The following is a 20,786-nucleotide window of genomic DNA, read 5'->3' on the forward strand; positions in this document are numbered from 1 at the left end:
GGTGAGAGTGAATAACAGAAAGCAGCAGGAGCTGCAGGGAGAGAGAGAGAGAGAGAGGAGGAGGAGCCTCTTATCTACCTCTCTAGCACCCCCAGGAGCCTGGACTGATTAACACCAGCTTCTCAGGGAACTTCCTGTTTCCTGAAGCTTCCCTGAACCTACTTGAGGAGAACAGGCAGTCAACTGAAGTAGTAGGAACCAGTTAGGCCCTTAAGACGCCGATATCTTCCCTCACTCAGGCCCTGCTACCAGCCTGCTTATTTGTCCCCTTCAACTGAGTGTTGAGAGCCACTATAGCTGGCACAGGATAGCAGTCATGAGTGAAAGAAGAAGACGCTCCTCTGGGGCAGCATTCAGAAAAAGAAAGAAAGCAAAGGAAGCTTTTCTATCTAAGCAGGAAGGAGCTCTCCTGAGATACATATTTCACGGTGAGCCTTCCGGCCCCAGTGAGGATGTGAGTGGTGAGGAGATGCCTGATCTTCCAGTTAGGCAGAGTGCAGGTGACCTGGCAGCTACTGCAGCATCCATATCTCCATCTCAAATGGATGTAACCATGCACATTCCTGAAGAAAAGTGTAGATCAGAGAAGAGGCGCAAGAAACAGCTGCTGCTGAGTTTAGTTCCTTAAGTCTAGATGATCCAGGACTGTGGACCCACTTGAGCAATAGCCTGAGGGACTTCCTTGTACTGCATGGGCCACAGCAAGTGAAAAACTTCATGTTCCCCAAAGACAATGAAAATAGAAGTTTCCATCCAACACATTACTGGCGTGAAATCCCCAATGGTGACAAAGTGAAGAGGCCATGGCTTATGTACTCAAAAACCCAGAATGCTGCATACTGTTTTTGTTGCAAACTCGTCCAGTCTAATGTTCCAGCCACATTGGGTTCTACAGGAACAAAGGACTGGAAAAATCTGGCTAGAAATCTGGCATGCCATGAGAAGGCAGCAAATCACCAGAGAGGAAAGAATTTGAGATGAGACTAAGGTTAAAGGCCACCATAGATGATCAGCATCAAGAGAAGATTGCATCTGAGTCTCTTTACTGGCAAAATGTTCTGAAAAGGCTCATTGCCATTGTGAGAGTGCTTGCTACCCAAAACCTAGGACTGCGTGGCACTTCAGATCAGCTGTATGTGCCAAACAATGGAAACTTCCTTAAAATTGTGGAGCTGATGGCTGAGTTTGATGCTGTAATCCAGGAGAATCTAAGAAGAGTCACCACCCAAGAAATGTACACACACCACTACCTTGGAAAAACAATTCAAAATAAGATCATACAGTTACTGGCAACAAAAGTCAAACAGAAGATTGTGGCAGATCTGAAATCAGCAAGATATTACTCTGTTATTCTGGACTGCACACCTGACATCAGCCATACGGAAAAATGACTTTAATGGTGCGTTTTGTAACAACAACAGAACCTAGTGAAAATGTCCCTGCAATGGTGACTGTCAGAGAGCATTTTCTAGAATTTATTGACATTGATGATACTACAGGAGCTGGTATGACAAATGTGCTTCTTAAAAAGCTGGAAGTTACGGGAATTGCAATAGCTGACATGAGAGGTCAGGGCTACGATAATGGTGCCAACATGAGAGGAAAGAACAGAGGAGTGCAGACACGGATCCGAGAGTTAAACCCTCGAGCTTTTTTTGTCCCATGCAGTTCTCAATCATTGAACTTGGTGGTCAGTGATGCAGCATCAGCTTCTAGTGAGGCTGCTGAATTTTTTAATGTAATTCAAAGCATCTATGTATTTTTCTCTGCATCAACTCATCGATGACAAATTTTGAAGCAACGTCTGGGAACATCCTCTCTGACACTGAAACCACTGAGTGCCACAAGATGGGAAAGTCGAGTGGAGGCAATAAAGCCTATCAAACACCAAATTGGGAAGATAGATGATGCCATAGTTGCCATTATGGAGGATAATGCTATGACAGGAACTGTTCGTGGGAGAAGAGCGGCAGAGGGAAATGGAATCACCAGAAACATATATAACTTCAAATTTCTGTGTGGCTTAGTGTTGTGGCATGACATACTGTTTGAAATAAATGTTGTAAGCAAGAGACTCCAAGGTGTTGACCTTGATATATCTGGAGCAATGGAACAACTAGACAAAGCAAAGTCATACCTACAGTCTTACCGGTGGGGGGTTTCAAAATGTTCTGAAGAGTGCACAGAAGTTGGCAGAGGAACTTTACAGTGAAGCTATTTTCCCACCCATTCAAGAATACAAGAGTCACCGAAGAAGAAGACATTTTGATTAAGAGGCATGGGATAATCCCAAAAGAGACCCCAAACAACAATTCAAAGTTGAATTCTTTAACCAGGTGCTAGATCAGGGGTCTCAAACACGCAGGGCTCTTGTGTGTGGCCCGCCAAACTCCCCCCGCCCCTCTGCCTACCCGTGGGATTGCCTCCTGATGCTGCAAGCGCCGCGCTGCTCTCTGAAGCAGCCGGCAGTACGTCCCTTCGGGCGGGGGGGGGAGGGGGAAGGAGGCAGAGGGCTCCGGCATTGCCTCCTGCCAGGTACCGCCCCCACAGCTCCCATTGGCCGGAAACAGGGAACCGCGGCCAATGGGAGCTTCGTGGGAGGTACCTGGAAGAGCTGCAAGAGCCGCACAAGCAGGGAAGCCTGAGCCCCTCCCCCTCCCCCAGGGGCTGCAGGGACACGGTTCCAGGTGCTTCCTGGAACGGAGCAGCACGGAGCCGGGGCCAAGGCAGGCAGGGAGCCTGCCCTGGCCCCAGTGAGCACCGCTGCCACCCCGGAGCCGCTCTAGGTAAGCGGCACCAGGCTGGAGCTCACACCCTGAACCCCGCCTGCACCCCCAACTCCCTGCTCTGAGCCCCCTGCCACATCCCGCACCCCTCCTGCACCCCCAACTCCCTGCCCTGAGCCCCCTGCCACATCCCACACCCCTCCTGCACCCCCAACTCCCTGCCCTGAGCCCCCTGCTGCATCCCACACCCCAACTCCCTGCCCTGAGCCCCCTGCCACATCCCACACCCCAACTCCCTGCCCTGAGCCCCCTGCCACATCCTGCACCCCTCCTGCACCTCCAACTCCCTGCCCTGAGCCCCCCACCACATCCCACACCTCAACTCCCTGCCCTGAGCCCCCTGCCACATCCTGCACCCCAAACTCCCTGCCCCAGTCCTGATCCCCCTCCCACTCTCCAAACCTCTTGATCCTAGCCCGGAGCACCCTCCTGCACCCAACCCCCAACTCCCTGCCCTGAGCCCCCTGCCGCATCCCGCACCCCTCCTGCACTCCCTGCCCTGAGCCACCTGCTGCACCCTGCACCCCGACCCCCTGCCGCACCCCTCTTGTACCCCACACTCCAACTCCCTGCCCTGAGCACCCTGCACACCTTCTGCACCTCAACTCCCTGCCCTCAGCCCCCGCTGCACCCTGCACCCTTTCTGCACCCCCTGGGGGCAGCGTTGGGGTGGGGACTTCAGGGAAGGGATTGGAATGGGGCACGGGCGGGGCCTAATTGGAAGGGGTGGAGTGGGGGCGGGGCCAGAGGCAGCGGGGGGGGGGTTCAGTGATGTGGCCCTCGGGCCAATGCACTAGTCCTCATGCGGCCCTCGGGGTCATCTGAGTTTGAGACCCCTGTGCTAGATTGTGCAATACAGTCAGTTGAAGAACGTTTCATGCAGCTCAAGGAACACAGCAGTATATTTGGGATGTTTTATGATATTCCAAAACTCCTCACTATACCTGAAGAAGACCTACACCAGCAATGCAGGGCACTAGAGACAGTGTTGACACATGATGACATGCGCAATATTGATGCAAGTGATTTAGGTGATGAACTGAAAGCCCTTTCAAGATACATTTCAGCAGGATCAACTCCAAAGGCTGTTCTGGAATATATGTGCACAAATAAGATGACCATCCTCTTTCCAAATGCTTTTGTTGCTCTGCGCATACTTCTAACACTTCCTGTAACAGTTGCCAGTGGAGAACGCAGCTTCTCCAAGCTGAAGTTAATAAAAACACATCTATGCTCCACAATGACACAGGAGAGGCTGGTCGGCCTTGCAACCATCCCAATAGAGCATGAGCTGGCCCAGACTGTGGACCTTCAGGAAGCAGTTCAAATCTTTGCAACCAAGAAGGCACGGAAAGCACCACTTTGATGATTCAAACAGATAAAAATGCCAGTGTTTACTATGCAGACAAGAAAAGTTACATTTGCTGTTCAGGCATTTGAAAATTAAGTGTTACTTAAAATTTTTGAACAAGGCATTTTAAGTTGTTAGTTCTCCTTTATTGGGGTAAGTAGCAGAGCTGTACCATGAGAGGAGTAGAACAGGAAGAAGGCAGAATTGAGACCTTTCAAAGTTTTGGCCCAAGCGAGGGGCCATAGGGGCGTCATTTGAGTTCCCTGCCTCAGGTGCCAAAATGTTGTGGGCCGGCCCTGGTCAGGGTGCAGCCTTCAGGTGGCGCTTACCTCAAGCAGCTTCCGGAAGCAGCATGTTCCCTCTCCGGCTCCTATGCAGATGCACGGCCAGGCAGCTCTGCACGCTGCCCTGTCCGCAGGCGCCACTCCCGCAGCTCCCATTGCCTGTGGTTCCCAGCTTGGGGAAAGGGCAGCGTGTGGAGCCCCCTGGCTGCCCCTACATATAGAAGTCAGAGGGGGAACATGCTGCTCCTTCCAGGAGCCACGCGGAGCCACGGCAGGCAGAGGGTGCCTGCCTTAGCCCCGCTGTGCCGCCGACCGGCCTTCTAATGGCCCGGTCAGCAGCACTGACCAGAGCCGCCAGGGTCCCTTTTCAAACGGGCGTTCCTGTCGAAAACCGGACACTTGGCAACCCTAGACCCAAGCCCATGGCAGGCCTGTAGTGGCTGAGCAGGGTAGGGCTGGGCTTACTGCATACTCTCCCCAGACAGGGCCCAAGGAACAGAGGCAGGAAGCTCTGAGCAGCGGGTTCCTCTCTTCGGGACACGAGGAGAGGCGGAGGGCGAATGCCGCGCCCCTGAGGATGGCAAAAGGAGCAGTCTTGCCACACCGAGAGGCTCCTGGTGATGTGGGGCCATCTCCTCCGCAGAGGCCAGGGAAGCTGTGGAGACCTTGTCCTCAGCGATCGGCTCGGTGGGAAAGGACCATTCCAGCCAGTGGGGCACCTCAGGGCGCTGGAGCCTCAGCCCAACAAACCACCACAGCAGCTGTGCTGTCACCAAGAGGACTGGTCAGGTCGGCTGGGGCCATCACAGGCAGGAGTACCGGGGGCTCATTGGCTGGTGGGCAACAGCCCCTCGAGCCTGTTGTGAGACATCAAGCTGCAGCTGGGAAACCCAGCGGCTCTTTGCGGCTCTGGAAGTGCAGACAGAAGGCCCCGGTGTCCTTGTCCAGGGAAATGGGGCAGAGCCCGGCTCTCCCAGGCAGACGGGTGCAGAGGAGCCATGACCGCCACCCAAGGGAGGCTGAGCAGAGCCCACCCGTTCCATCTTGAGACTCTGAAAGGCGGCCCCACCTCTCCCCCATGGAGTGGGGCAGGAGCCTCCATCTCTGCTCCAGAAGGTCTCAGCAGAGCCTGGAGCCCTCCCCAAAACGCTCAACCAGGGAGCCACTGAGCAGTTCCCCTCTCCCAGCTAAAGTGTCAAAGGGAAGCTCTGTGCCCTCGGCCTGGGCCTCGGAGCTCACTGCCCCAGAGTCCTAGGGGTGTGGGGGTGGTGTCCCTGCTGCGCAATGCCCATATCTTTGTGGTGCAGGGGACACTGGGCACACAGAGCTTCCCCTGGGACCCTGTCTGGAACTGAGTACTTCTTCTTCGAGTAATTGCTCATGTGTATTCCACTATAGGTGTGCGTGCTCGCCATGTGCACCGGTGCCGGAAGTTTTTCCCTTAGCAGTATCCGTAGAGGGGGAGCACCGCTGCGACCCCTGGAGTGGTGCCGACATATCACGCCATAAAGGGGGCTGCGTGCTCCCCCGCCCCTCAGTTCCTTCTTGCCGGAACTTGCTCCAGCTTAGTTTAGCTGCAGCGTCTCTAGCTTAGCGGTATCCAGTTTCACTGATTTCTTCGCTTACTGAACTTTCTTTTGTGAGTGCCTGGCTCGGGGCATGCCCCGTGGCCCAGGCTTCAAGTCATGCGACTCTTGTCGCAACTCCATGCCCAGAAGCAATCCACACAATCAATGTCTTCGCTGTCTGGGCGAGTCTCACGTTAGTGACAAGTGCAAGATCTGCCGCTCCTTTAAGCCCCGGATGAAGAAGGAGCGTGAGATCCGTCTCCAAGCTCTTTTAATGGAGTCAGCATTGGCCCCGGCACTGGCGCGTCGAGCTGACACCGCGCTGGGCTCCGCGTCTTTGGCACGTGGCGAAGCGCCTCCGGTGCGCCGTTCCAAATCGGCACCCGGTACCGCATCCTCGGTGCGCAGCGAAGTGCCGTCGACGTCCCGGCACCACTCCCCAGCTAAGAAGCAAGGGAAGTCTCAGCGGCGCCGAGAGAAGGACAGGGGTGAGGCCAGACCCGAGTTGGGCAGCTCGCGATCCCCATCGGGACGGAGACCTCCGACTCGAGCTGAGCGGAGTAGTCCAGTCCCGTCTGCGCGAGCCTCGCCGGAGGTACGCATGCCTTCGACGCCAGAGGCAGCTCAGGCTGCGCGTGACATCTTGGCGCTTCCAATGCCGGGAGCGCCGCCTCAGTCGGGCCCCCGGTCCCATGGGAAGCCGCCTTTGGGCACCCAACAGCCCTCCCTGGAGGTGTTGGAGGTCAAGGCACCGTCCCGGGTTGAGGTGCCGAGCAGAGCCCCAAGACGCACGTTGACTCCACGTCCGGACTCTTCGACGAGCGGTTCCCACTCCTCCGCTCTTGGACGCCGTCGCGGAGGCGACAAGAAACGACACCGTTCCTCTTCCAGCCGCTCCGAGAAGAACAGGTCTCGACGCCGTCGGCACCGGCGCTCATACTCAGAAGCCCGCCATCGCAGAAGCCATGCCCTGAGCACGTCTCGAGAGTCCCCGGCACCGCGGCACAGTGGCCACAGGCGCCACAGGGAGTCCAGAGACAGTTCCTCGGACATCTACCTGTCAACATCGTCCAGGTCGAAGTCTCGGGGTAGGAGCCGTCACAACAGAGACCGCTCCAGTCGTTCCCACGGCACCGTTCACTCTTCCAGGACTTCGGCTTCAGTACGCAGCCGTCTCTCCCTGGGCCGCACCACGCCGCAAGAACAACCAGTCCTGCCGCCCGATGCGCCTCAGTTCCAGGCCATGCCCTGGCAGGGACAATGGTGCCAGTGGGCACCGTGGCCTCAGGCACCTGCGCAGCCAGGACCTCACTCCGTGGCGGGAGCCTCTCAGGGCCGACCCGCGTCGCCTCCCCGGCACTGGGATCAGGCCGTGGGCACCGAACCCTGGCACTGACCCCGGACGCGGAGCCCACGATGCCGTTGGCCACCGAAGGCACCGCACCATCCATCTCTTCGGCACACGGCGATTCGGTTGCGGTACCGCCTCCCTCTTCCCAAGAGGACTTTAAAGCACATCAAGAGCTGCTTCGGAGGGTGGCAGCCAACCTCGAGCTCCGGGCCGAGGAGATGGAGGAGCCCTCCGATACTCTCTTTAATGTCCTCGCCTCCTCGGTACCGGGGCGTGTGGCACTTCCGTTCCACCAAGGAGTCGCCAATATCACCATGGGCCTTTGGCAGACCCCAGCCTCTCTTGCCCCTATTTCCAAGAAGGCCAAGAGGAAGCACTTCATCCCCACGAGGGGTCTCGAGTACCTTTACACCCACCCAGCTCCAGACTCCCTGGTGGTAGAGTCGGTCCACCACCACGAGCGGAATGGTCAGCCCGTGCCCACGCCAAAGGACAAAGACGCTCATAGACTTGATACCTTTGGAAAAAAGGTTTATTCGTCAGCGAGTTTCCAGCTCAGAGTGGCCAACCATCAGGCGCTTCTGAGCCAAGTTTAATCTCTGGGGATTCCTCCCCAAGTTTGAGCCCCTCATTCCTGACAAGGATGCGAAGGAGTTCCGGGCGCTGATTGAGAAGGGTGCGACCGCCGCCAAAGCGGCTCTCCAGGTGGCTTCGGATGCGGCGGACACAGCCACTCATTCGATGGCTTCCGCGGTCTCCATGCGACGGGCGTCGTGGCTCTCGCTTTCGGGACTGTCGTCAGAATCCCAGTCCATAATGCAGGACCTGCCGTTTGATGGCAAGGCCCTTTTCGCGGACCAGACAGACACCCGTCTGCACGGGATGAAGGACTCCCGCACCACCCTGCAGACGCTAGGCCTGTACATCCCGCCTGCCAAGGACAAGCCCAGGCCTCAACCCTCTGCTCCACTAGCTAGGGGCAGATATGAACCCCCACCTAAGCGGCAGAGGGATCAAAGGCGCCAGTCCCAACGCCAATCCCGCTCGGCCCCACAGCCTGGGGCCTCGAAGGCCAAACGGCCGGGGAAACAGCGTTTTTGACTCGTTGAGGGGGGTCACCGGGCCTGTTGCCAGTGTACCCCCCACCCAGTTAATAAAGTTACCTTTTCTAAACCGTTTATCGGACTTCCACCTGCAGTGGTCCCATATAATGTCGGACCAGTGGGTCCTCAGCACCATCTCCCAAGGGTACAGGCTGCAGTTTGTTTCAACCCCTCCCAACTGTCCCCTGTCCGGGCAGCCGGCCGGGGCCCCGGAGCATACCCTCCTTCTCGGCCGGGAGGTAGAGCGCCTCCTCTCTCTGGGAGCGGTGGAAAGGGTACCACGGGAATACCAGGGCAGGGGCTTTTACTCCAGGTATTTCCTCATCCCCAAGGCGAAGGGCGGGCTTCGGCCCATCCTCAACCTGCAGAATCTCAACCAGTTTCTGGTGCGTTGCAAATTCCGCATAGTGTCCCTGGCCTCTATTATTCCATCCCTAGACCAGGGGGATTGGTTTACGGCGCTGGACCTCCAGGATGCGTACTTTCACATCCACATTTTTGAGGGTCACAGGCGCTTCCTCCGTTTCCTGGTGGGTCAGGACCACTTCCAATTTACGGTCCTCCCCTTTGGCCTTTCTACTGCCCTCAGGGTATTTACAAAATGTATGGTGGTGGTGGCAGCCCACCTCAGGAGGAAAGGGCTGCAGATCTTCCCCTACCTCAACGGCTGGCTGCTCAAGGGCCGGTCTCACGCTCTGATGCAGCAGCAGACGAGCTTCCTGCTAGACACCTGCGGGGCTCTAGGCCTACTGGTAAACGAGGAGAAATCCACGTTAATTCCGGTTCATCGCATAAACTTTATAGGGGCGCTGTTAGATTCCCGGGTAGCCATGGCCTCCCTCCCACGGGACAGATTCGAGATGCTCAAAGCTCTCATCGCCTCAGTCACGGCCTTTCCGGTAACCACAGCACGGGTGTGCCTCCAAATCCTGGGCCACATGGCAGCTTGCACCTATGTGGTGAGACATGCCAGACTTCGGATGCGTCCCCTTCAACTCTGGCTGGCCTCCTGGTATTCCCAGGCCAGGGACAGCCTGGACAAGGTGGTCACGGTGCCGCCCAAGGCGGTGGCAGACCTCCAATGGTGGTCCCTCCCGAGCAACATGCTTCAGGGTATTCCCTTCTGAGAGCCCCCTCCCTCACTAGATCTACTGTCGGACGCCTCGGACCTGGGCTGGGGAGCCCACGTGGGGGATTTCAGGACCCAGGGTATGTGGTCACCAGAGGAACTAACCCTGCACATAAATGTCAGGGAGCTCAGGGCCATACACCTGGCGTGTGTGGCATTTCGCCAGCACATACAAGGGAGGGTGGTCAGAGTCCTCACGGACAATACGACCGCCATGTATTACGTCAACAAACAGGGGGGCACGCGTTCCCGGGCCTTATGCCAGGAAGCCCAGCTCCTGTGGGAGTTCTGTATAGCCCACAATATACTCCTTCGGGCTTTTTACCTGCCCAGCAAGAGCAGCACGCTCACGGACCGCCTGAGCAGGGTATTCTCCCAACAGCACGAGTGGTCCCTGCACAAGGAAGTGGCCAGGTGGATCTTCCTACAGTGGGGTGCTCCCCAGGTAGACTTGTTCGCCACTGCCCAGAATTGACAGTGTCCTCGATTCTGCTCCAGAGCGGGAGAGGGCGACGGGGCGCTATCAGATGCGTTCCTGCTCCCATGGTCGGGGCCCCTGTTGTACGCCTTCCCGCCCTTCCCCTTAATAGACAGGGTCCTACAGAAGGTGAAGTCAGACGGGGCGAGGATTATCCTCATAGCCCCGGATTGGGCCCGTCAGCATTGGTACGGGTCCCTGCTGCAACTCTTAGCGGCCCCTCCTTGCAGGCTGCCGCTACGCCCAGACCTCCTCTCCCAGGAGGAAGGTCGTCTCCTCCATCCCAACCTAGCCGCGCTCCACCTGACAGCGTGGCTGCTTCATGGTTAAATAAGGAGGAAGGGAGGTGTTCTGAGGATGTAAGAAAGGTCCTGCTGGAAAGTAGGAAACCCTCCACGCGGCGAATCTACCTGACTAAGTGGTATAGGTTCTCTATGTGGGCGAGGGATAGAGATTCCTCTCCCTCTTCCGCGTCTATCCAGCTTGTCCTCGATTACCTCCTGTCCCTTAGGACGTAAGGCCTGGCGCCCTCCTCCATCAGGGTGCACCTGGCAGCCATTTCAGCTTTCCATCACCCGGTGCAGGGCCTGTGTTTTCACATCACATGACAGCCCGGTTTCTGAAAGGGTTAGATCGGGCATTCCCTTATGCCAGACCCCCGGTCCCGCTCTGGGACCTAAACCTGGTACTCTCCCACCTCATAGGGCCTCCCTTTGAGCTGTTAGCCACGTGTTCGTGGTCCCACCTGTTGTGGAAGGTGGCGTTCTTAGTGGCTATCACCTCAGCCCACCGGGTCTCCGAGCTCAGGGCCCTGACCTCTGAACCGCCGTATACGGTCTTTCATAAGGACAAGGTTCAGCTCCGCCCTCATCCTGCCTTTTTGCCGAAGGTAGTCTCGGCTTTCCACATGGATCAGGATATTTTCCTCCCGATCCTCTGTCCTAAGCCCCATTCCTCTAATGAGGAACGCCGCCTGCACATGTTAGACGTGCGCAGAGTGCTGGCCTTTTACTTAGACAGAACCAGGCCATTTAGGAAGTCCCCCCAGCTTTTTATTGCTTCGGCAGAATGCATGGGGGGGCGACCGGTCTCCACCCAGCGGATCTCCCGCTGGATCACTTCGTGCATTCGCACCTGTTACGACCTGGCAGTGGTTCCCCCGCCTCCTATTGTGAAGGCCCATTCGACGAGAGCCCAGGCCTCGTCAGCGGCCTATGTGGCTCATGTCCCTATTCAGGACATCTGTAGGGCTGCTACGTGGTCCTCTGTCCACACTTTTTCATCGCACTATACGATCGTCTCCCAAGCAAGGGATGACACCGGGCTTGGTAGGGCAGTGCTCCGCCCGGGTAACCCTTAAAACTTTACACTTAAACTCCTACCCGCCTCCATCAGGAATAGCTTGGAGTCACCTACAGTGGAATACACATGAGCAATCACTCGAAGAAGAAAGGACAGTTACCTGTTCTGTAACTTGCGTTCTTCGAGATGTGTTGCTCAGGTGTATTCCACATCCCGCCCTCCTTCCCCTCTGTCGGAGTTGTCTGGCAAGAAGGAACTGAGGGTGGGGGGAGCACGCAGCCCCCTTTATGGCGTGATATGTCAGCGCCACTCCAGGGGTCGCGGCGGTGCTCCCCCACTATGATCACTCCCCATACACCAAAACAGCAGTGAAAGCCCCCACCCCTAGCCCACATCACTTTTCATGGGCCTCCCGCTCCTGTGACCCGCTAGGGGCCCTGTTCTCTAGCTGTTCTCTGTGCCCATGTGCACGGTAATGGGCTAAAGTGAACGCTGAGGCTACAGGGCTGGTTCTTAAAGACAAACTCTAATCACAACACGGGCACTGGAGTGGGGGATGCTGGTGTTCCCATGGGGCGGACGTGCTGGTGCTGCTGTGCCACCAAGCCATAGCCAGCTGCAGGGGCAGGACAGCTCTGCCAGCCCTCCCTGGGGGACAGTTACTATGGTTACAAACCTGCTCCCAGCTCGCCTGGCGCTGGGTGACCCTGTTCACAGCTGGGCAGAGCCCCTAACTCTGTCTGCAGCACCCCCAGGCGTTACTCTGGGCTTAGGGCGGCGATATTCCACCTCCTAGCCACGGCGTGGCGCTGTGGACTCCCGCAGTCTCTGGTGTGCATCCACCTAGCCGCTGGGTGGCGCTGTGGACGGCCGGCCCGCGCTCTCCCCGGACTCACAGCGCCCTTCTAGCCGCGCCCGCGTTATAGCTCTTTTCCCGGCATCCTTTGCCCTCTTCACCGGCCGCTGCCAATATGGTGGGTACCGGGCCTGGCTCGTTCCTGCTCCTCAATCCGCCGCCATCCGTCCCGGGCCGGGGCTGCCGGGGCCTGGGCCGCGCTGGGGGGCTGCTGCCGCCGCCGGGGAGCGGGACGAGGCCTGTGGGGCGGGGCGCCTCGGGCGGGCCGGGCTCGGGGAGCTGCGGGGGGGACAGGCGGTGCCTGTGCTCGGCGATCCTGGGGAGGCCAGTTCCCTGGGGCGGCTCGGAGGCCCCGGGGCTTTGGGCTCACCCAGCCCGGCTGCAGGGGTGCGGGATCCGCGCTCGCCCATGTTGGGGCCGGGCCCTGCTGGGATCCCGTCGGAGGGGTTGGGGGAAGGAGCGAGCCGTGGTATCTCGGGGCGCTGCGCGGGGTTGGCGCCTAGTGACTTAGGAGCGGGCCCGCTGCGGTGTGAGGATCCCTGGTGTAGGCCTGTCTGTCTCCCTGGGTCTCACCACGGGCTGGGCCCTGCGAGCAGTAGTTTACGGAGAAGTATTGGCTCCCCGAAATGAGAGTTTTACCCGTACAGAGTGTGGGTATGGGGGCAGGGCCTCCAAAAATACCCCTCACCATCGCTGCCTGTTAAGAAGTTTGGGGGCTTGAGGGTGAAAAGAGAAGCCAGAGCTCCTGGGGTTCCTCGGTCTTCTAGGTACTTAGACACAGATAGCTTCAGATTTCTGTGTATTAGGCCAGGCTTAGCATGCATGCTAGGGTCATGTTAGCCTCCTGTCTACAGGCTTGGATGTAATGAACTGTATATGTCAGGCTCATGAGTTCAGTTTCCTGAAGGAAAGTTGCCCTCTGTTACAGGGTAAGGGGTTAATGCCACCTTAGTGTCTCTTTAGGAGCTCAGCAGGAGCACTTCGAGCTGCAATCAGAAACAGATGGGGAGATTTTGCTATTTCACACTGTGGTGATTTGTTCTTCTTCAAATCTTCTAGGGGCGTGTGCGAACAAAGACCGTGAAAAAGGCTGCCCGGGTCATCATTGAAAAGTACTACACCCGGCTAGGGAATGACTTCCACACGAACAAACGGGTGTGTGAAGAGATTGCCATCATCCCTAGCAAGAAACTGCGCAATAAAATAGCTGGGTAAGGCAGCCCTGGGACTTGCTGTGCTCTTGTATGAGGGTTTAGCTTGACACATCCTAGCTCTGGGGTGGTGAATTTTGTTCTCAGTCTGAGGGGTGAGAAGAAACTCTCATTCTGTTACAAAGGTATTAATATAAGTATGTTTTGATAATCTCAGTAAATGCATCTGGAATCTGAATGTCCCAGTCCTTGCTCTGACACTGGAGCCATGGATTAAGGCTTTTGGAGTGCTGAAAAATCCCTAGTGAGCTAGGATGGCGTAGTTTTTTATATATCAGAGGGGTAGCCATGTTAGTCTGTATCCACAAAAACAACGAGGAGTCTGGTGGCACCCCTTATAGACAAACAGATTTATTTGGGCATAAGCTTTCATGGACCTGTAATTTTCACTCCATGCGTCTGAAGAAGTGGGGTTTTTGGTTTTTTTAACCCATGAAAGCTTATGCCCAAATAAATCTGTTAGTCTAAGGGGTGCCACCGGACTCCTCGTTGTTTTTGTAGATTTTTGTGAATTTTGAAGGGTAGTTTCCACCTGGCTAAGCCAACTTAAATTTTTACACTGGCAGGGATCTGAAAATTGTTTGTAATATCACTAGATTAATCATATCTTTAGAAATACAATTTCTATAGAATGTTTAAGCATCATTGAGTACTGCCTTATTTGGTAGATTAAGTAACACATGCTCTTTAGTCCTTACCCAGCATCTTAAAAACATTTAACTTCTGGATAACTTGTCCATGGCAGGAGCAATTGATGCTTACCTATACTTACTAATTACAACTCAATCTCTGCTTAATGTAAGTGTGTTGATAGAATCTTCCTTATGTTTGAACTCGGTTTCTGATAGACTAAAATCTCTTTATTTCTCTACCCTAGTAGCACTTCGGAGTGTCAGTCCTTTTTAGTGTAGCTGTTTCATTACTGTTTTGCTTTAACAGATTTTAACGAGTCTTGGCTCAGGCTCTGTGTATCTCAACTAACAAATACAGAGTTGCATGGAAATCTTTTTCTCCCCTTGTCCATTGTTCTGGGCTCCTCTAGCAGGCAGCTGTCAGGTTAGCTGGTCAGACTTCCCTAGACACTGAGGCCTAGATCCTCAGAGGTATTTAGGTGCCTCTCTCATTGATTTTAAACAGAAGTTATCCACCTAAATACCTCAGGGGAATCTGAGCTTGAATTACTTGGTGTTCTGGAAGTGCTAAAATGTACTTTGACATCTTAATCTCTTATGACGTCTATTTCACTGCCTTTCTGGTCAGAGCTTGCTGTATTCGTTTTCCTTGGGGCAAATCCAGTATGGGAGTGGGTGAGTTTTTACTTTGTGCTGCAATTAGTGTTGGCCATTTGCATTGCTGCAGGCTCAGGATCCCTGTGCCACCTGTCTTTAGGGGGGGGAGGTAGAGAGAGGCTTGCAGATTAACAGAGCTGCAGTTCTCCAGCAGGCAAAGTCAGAAGTGTCCAGTTATCCTCTTGCGTACCCCTGGGAGAGAGGTATACTTAATTCAGGTGGGTCCTGGAGGCCTGTTGCTGTTTGACTTGCCTCTGCCAGCCTCGTGTGTGCATTTGCAGCTGCATTGAATTGGAGCTTGAAGGAAATACTCTGGTGTCTAAGTTGGGTTGTTTATAACCAGCCTCCCAAGGCTTCAGTCACTGAACTAGGAGAGACTGTGTGCTCGGCTTACTTGCTTTGAAACCTGCATTCGAAAGTGACTCTGGTCTTGTCTGTGACCTGGTCATTGATAGTGCAGGGAGAGGAACTTGTGAAAGCTTTTCCCGTGTTTGGAGGACTCATCCTCATTCCTACCAAACCCTGTAACTTTCAGACATTGCTGCTGGTCTCCTTGGCCTTCCTGTCCTGCCTCCTGAGAGTGGTGGAGGAAGGGAGCTTCTGCTGCCAAGTTAATGTGGTCTCTGGCTGTGAAATGGCAGGGTAGATATGAGCAGCTGTAGGGGTTTAAATATGAGACAGATACAAGGTCTCTAGTGACCCACCTCTTCCAGTATTACGGAGAGCAGAAATGTAAAGCTAGGGCTTCCGATGGGTAGGTTAAAGCTGTTGTCAGTGTGAGATATGTAAGAAAATGGGGTGCCAATTGACCAGTTTTCGGATTCTCCCTGCAGGTATGTCACCCATCTGATGAAGCGTATTCAGAGGGGGCCTGTCAGAGGTATCTCCATTAAACTGCAGGAAGAGGAGAGAGAGAGGAGGGATAACTATGTCCCTGAGGTAAGATTTCTGACCATACTTGGGTGCATCTCAGGCCTCTTCTGCCAGGCAGAGTGGCTTATCCTGACATGCTGGTATCCAGCTTCTGCACAGCTAACAAAGGGGCTTCCATTCTGCTTATCACACCAGCAACCATGAGATCTCTCCTTTCCTGAGAAATGTGACCACGTCTGGATAGCCTGAGTTAGCTGCACAGGGCTGGGCTTTGAGAAGGATCCAGGCTGACAGACTGATGACTTGTCCTGAAAAATCCCCAGGGACATAGGGAGCCAGGAACTCCTGATTTTCTAATCTCAGCTGTACTGCTGACTTGTGTTGTGGAGCAAATAATCCCTGCCTCCATTTTCGGATCTGTAAAATGTGGAGAAATAATTCCCTTGGTGTAAAGTGTGACAGCTGCGATGTATGTTGTTGTGAATCGCATTGAAATTCAAGTGTCCTACAACTCCTGCGCTTATCTGTGGAGGGTCCAGAATGGGACAGGGCTTTCCTGAACTCTCACTTGGACAGGCAGTGGGAGAGCAAGTTGGCGCTCACTTGTCATTGCTTCAGTTCGGTTCATCCAGAAATCTTATGCCCTAACTAGCATCTCTCCCCTTCCACCCCCTCTTCCACTCCTCAGCGGGGTTTAAAGGGCTCTCATCCTGAACCTGCATTCGAAAGTGACTCTGGTCTTGCCTGTGACCTGGTCATTGATAGTGCAGGGAGAGGAGCTTGTGAAAGCTTTTTCCCGTGTTTGGGGGGCTCATTCCTATCCCTACCAAACCCTGTAACTTTCAAACACTACCTCCTGCCCTCACCTCCAGTCCAATGGGGTGGGTGCGGTAGGTGACCTCAAATTGGCTTCCAACAAAATTATTTTTGCAGCATCATGGACTATGAAGTGACAAACAGCAACAAGCCAGCTTCAGGACTTGTCTTCAATGTGCACTTCACCCAAAGGCTGGCACTCCTTTGTGACCACAGGTTTGGTTCTGTGGCAGATTCTGAGTGTAGAGTTCAGTTGTCACTAGAAGTCTTATGAAAAACAGGTGTGATGCCAGTGAGTGTAATGGGAGCTTTGATGTCACTGGGTGGGTTGGGGCTGTTCCCTCCTTGATACCTGGCTTGCAGATCTCCACTTTCCCTGGAAGTGGGGAGTCCCTGCTGATCTGCTCCAGTCCATGATGTGCTGGCTGGGTAACACGTGATGTAAATGCAGGTGGACTGTGCCTGCTCTTGCCTCCCTCCTGATAGTGTGTGTTAGGCTGGCTCCCTCACAGCTACCACCCATGTGTCCCAATCATAGGACTGGAAGGGGCCTCTGGGTCATTGAGTCCAGTCCCCAGCTGTCACTGGCAATCCCATCCCTCTCAGGTCTACCTGGGAGGTGTCTGCCCTCTCACAAAAGTTCTAGCCAGCTCTGAGAACTTGGCACGCTAGGAACATAGGAATAGCCATACTGAATCCCAGCCCCATCTCTCCCAGTGCCCTGCCTCTGGCAATGGCCAGCCCCAAAGGAAGGTGTACGTACCCTGCAGTAGGCAGATGGGGGAGAAATCATGCCCCCACCTTCCTTTGATTCTCTGCACAAAATGTCTGACTGCTAGAATAATGCAGCTAGTGACCTGTTACTATCTGCGCTTCAAGGGCAGGACTTGCTGGTATCAGCTGAAAGAGGAGAGCCCTGATGTAGCTGTCTTCCCATAGTGTCACTGAGCGGAGAAATAACTCCTTTGTACTCCTGTGGCAGGCAAGGGAGTTTGGTTGTGAGTCACTGTTGCTGTAAGAAACTCTAAAATAGCCTTTTGGCAGAACCTCTTGCAGAAGCTACAGTAAAACTAGGCAGATCTCTTGCTCCCTTTATCAGACAAATGCCCACAAGTGTCATTTTGTGGCAGACGAAAAATAACTATTTACTCAGAGCCCTTAAATAAGAAGCATGTACAGGAACTCATGGCAAATCATTGGCTGACTCCTGCCAACTCCTGCATTAGGGGTTTTGGATAGTCAGTGATAAATGCTTGAACTCTGAAGCAAGAGAGAGTCTTCTTGGCCCACTGTACTACGTCTCCTGCTTCCTTAGGCCGTAGGGGTGCTGTTAGAACTTGGAGATAGCCAAGGTTCATATATGCTGTGATTCTGCTGCAAGGGCAAGATCAAACAGTTACAACAGGACATGTAAAGCTTGTAGCGTAAGCAGATATTTGCAATGGATCCAAGGTGGGTGAGCTCTGGAGGGGAGAGATTTAAATCAGGTTCAGAATTGTCAAACTAACTTGGAAATTTCTACTATTTATTACCAATTGAATTTAAACTGTGATTAGTTATAAAGCGTCCATGCTGTGGTGTTCTTTTGAAGTGACACTTCTGATGGGGTAACTTATTGGGATTTCACAAAACTGCCATAGGCAAAAAACAAAATATTGAAAATGAAGGCCTTGGTTTGTAATTTAACTCTCACTAATGATCCCACTGACCTCAAAGGGACCATTCATGGAAGGTCAAACATGTACATAAGTGTCTGCAGCATCCGGGGCTGAAATTGTATTTTTATTTAATGTTTCTCTTATGCAAGAACATAACTGCCAGTATCCATTGGACCGGTATCCAGCAGCGGCCAGTATCAGAGCTTCAGGGGGAGTGTACCGAACAGGGCAGTTGGAGTGATCCACCCCTTTGTCACTTCAAAACAGACTCACTCCAGTGTTAATAGTGAAAAGTTATTTGGACTGTTGATACACTGAAAAGCTTCCCAATACCTGTTCTGCACGTAGGCCAAAAGATTGGCTACTGAGCTCATTCATGTCTAGGAACGTGGGGCTTTTGGAAAAAAATCACACTCACAAGTGACTTAGGCACATCAGTCCCATTGACTTCAAATGGCAAACCGTGAAGGGAGGAGCATAGCTGGTGGAGGTGGTTCAAATATAGCCTGGGCTTATCGTTGAGTCTGAGTTTGTGGTGCTGTCACAACGGTGGTAATGAAGCGTGGCACTTGTTTCTCTCAGCTCAGAGGAGTACTCTAAATGATACTGCTCAGCAGTCTCATGAGATTCTGGTAACACTTGAGAAACGTTACTAAAGCGGGTGCATCTTTCTGAACTAAAACACTAAATGTAACCAATGTTAAGAATGGGGGTAAAAAGATCCCTAGCCACCCTGTAGGGGTGCCATTAATCCTGAGGGTGCAAGAGTGTTAAAGGCCTCATTCTTGAAATCTGGACACCAAAAGGTTAACTTCTGCCTTTCATACGTTTTCAAGCTCTTTCTTTTTGCCTGCGGCTGGTTACTCTGCTATTTACTGGTTCTGAACTGAGTGGTGTGATTCTGGTGACTGCTGGCTGCCAGGAGCCATGGCAGGGCGTGGTGATAGAAGCAAGGCAGGTGAAGTCCAGAGTTATGTCAGTAGGTGCAGCCAAGTGTGAGGGCCCCAGACTCCGTTGTGTGTTGCAAGCAAACACCCTCCTGTCATGCAGTAACTGCCTGCTGCCTACACTGGCCTGGGGAAGGAACAGTGTGGATTGGCTATAAAGAGATGAATTCAGTCTCAGCTCTCTGCAGGAGGCTGGTTTGCTGCCACATGGGAATTGAGGGCAGTATCCTAGACACAGCTGGAGTTGCGAAGGTCCCATATGCTTTAGGGAAGATGGCTGAAGGCAGAAGAGACTGTCCATGCTGAGAGCTCCTGCTCTGCTCCTGACAGTGTTGTATAGCTGGATTCTTAGTGCACTTCACAGCTCTCCCCACAGTATTTCTGGGACAAGTGGAGTTTCCCAAGCAGTGGAATGTGAGGGCAGTGAGCTGTGGTGGAGGCTTGTCCCTGCAGAGGTGGCTGTTTGTGAATGAGAAGCATTTGTCTTAGCTCAGGGCTTCTCAAACCCTTCATTCCTGTTCGATGATGTGAGTTTAGCAACTGGCCTCAAGGAGTCGGCGCCATGTGAGCAGCCAACTCCCTGGACTGGTTGGAGAGTCGCAGGCTTTGTCTGTGGGGACCCACTCCAGCTTCTGACCATCTCTGAGTGGGGTCTGAGTAACGCTAGACTCCCAGAGCACTGTGTATGTGTGTGATGTTTAACAAAGTGCATCCATGTTCTTTTTCCCTCTGCAGGTCTCTGCCCTTGACCAGGAGATCATTGAAGTTGACCCAGATACTAAGGAAATGCTGAAGCTGCTGGTGAGTGTGGTCTCTTCAGAGAGATTGGCTTGTGCCTTCGCTCTTCTGGAGGTGGAAGCTCTTAGCCATCATAGCTCAGTGCAGACTGAAGGCCTTGTTCAGGCACCAGGGAGAGCCTCCTAGCAAGCTGTTTGGAGGACTTTATGAGCAGGTTTCGAGCACAGTTACTCTGTTAGACCTGGGCCATGGACTGACTGGCCTCTGTAGTGCAATTATTATGAATTGTCCAGAAAAAAATCCCCCCCTTCCCCCCCAACAGTGGCTGGAAAAGCTTTTCTAGAAGCCTGCCAGCAACACCATTCTGACCCTGCTAGCATGGCTTTCAACTGCGATACAGCTAGGCAGTTCTTCGCCTACATCTCAGGGAGCCAGAAACCCCCCGTCAGCACCTGAGAGCCTCTGTGTGTCCCTGTCTGTAAAGCGGGTAACAGTGCTCACCCACTTCTGTCCAGAGCTCTGGGGCCGGTGGGGGTGATATATTAGTTATACCGGGGTGGGGCTGGGGCTTCTGAATTGAAATATGAAATAGCCAGCTCTCCTGAGCACGATCAAGGGCCACAACCCTGCCAGAAATCCCAGCTCCAGCAGCATGAAAGGGGGAGGGGCAGGCTACCTGGAGAGGACTTTGCCATGGACTCGCTAGTGGTGACGGACACACGCATTCTCTTCCTTCCCTGCCCACCCCCAGTCTCTTCTGTACCAGCCTCTAGGACTCAGTGTCTGGTATGGTTTTCCCCGAGCTCTCCTGCATGCAGTGCTCCTTCCCACTCGGAGTTGCTCTTAGCTGCACAAGGGCCTAGAAGCCTGTTTTTGTTTTGGGTCTCCCCTTCACCACTGGGACATGTGCTCTGACACCAGAGCTGTGCTCAAGGCCTCCTGCCCCTGATTAGAACACAACCACTACAGAGTATCAGAGGGGTAGCCGTGTTAGTCTGAATCTGTAAAAAGCAACAGAGGGTCCTGTGGCACCTTTAAGACTAACA

General features: G+C 53.9%; 1 protein-coding gene and 2 non-coding genes across 3 annotated transcripts in view; all 3 read left to right on the plus strand.

The window, feature by feature from the left end:
- The first annotated feature begins 12,230 nt into the window (after positions 1 to 12,230).
- RPS17 (ribosomal protein S17) overlaps positions 12,231 to 20,786 on the plus strand; it is a 10,118-nt gene continuing 1,562 nt past the window's right edge. Inside the window, exons 1-4 of the mRNA XM_024213791.1 lie at positions 12,231 to 12,326; positions 13,268 to 13,419; positions 15,542 to 15,647; positions 19,738 to 19,803. Coding sequence (XP_024069559.1) covers positions 12,324 to 12,326; positions 13,268 to 13,419; positions 15,542 to 15,647; positions 19,738 to 19,803 — 327 coding nt within the window. The 5' untranslated portion in view covers positions 12,231 to 12,323. The remainder of the gene's footprint in view (positions 12,327 to 13,267; positions 13,420 to 15,541; positions 15,648 to 19,737; positions 19,804 to 20,786) is intronic.
- LOC112116354 lies at positions 15,113 to 15,246 on the plus strand. The gene has a single exon (XR_002908901.1). It is a non-coding gene; the product is annotated as a small nucleolar RNA SNORA71 (small nucleolar RNA).
- Positions 16,296 to 16,430, plus strand: LOC112116353. Its single transcript, XR_002908900.1, has one exon. It is a non-coding gene; the product is annotated as a small nucleolar RNA SNORA71 (small nucleolar RNA).

Source organism: Terrapene carolina, unplaced genomic scaffold (assembly GCF_002925995.2).
Source record: "Terrapene carolina triunguis isolate 2854851 unplaced genomic scaffold, T_m_triunguis-2.0 Scaffold67, whole genome shotgun sequence".
NCBI lineage: Eukaryota > Metazoa > Chordata > Testudines > Emydidae > Terrapene > Terrapene triunguis.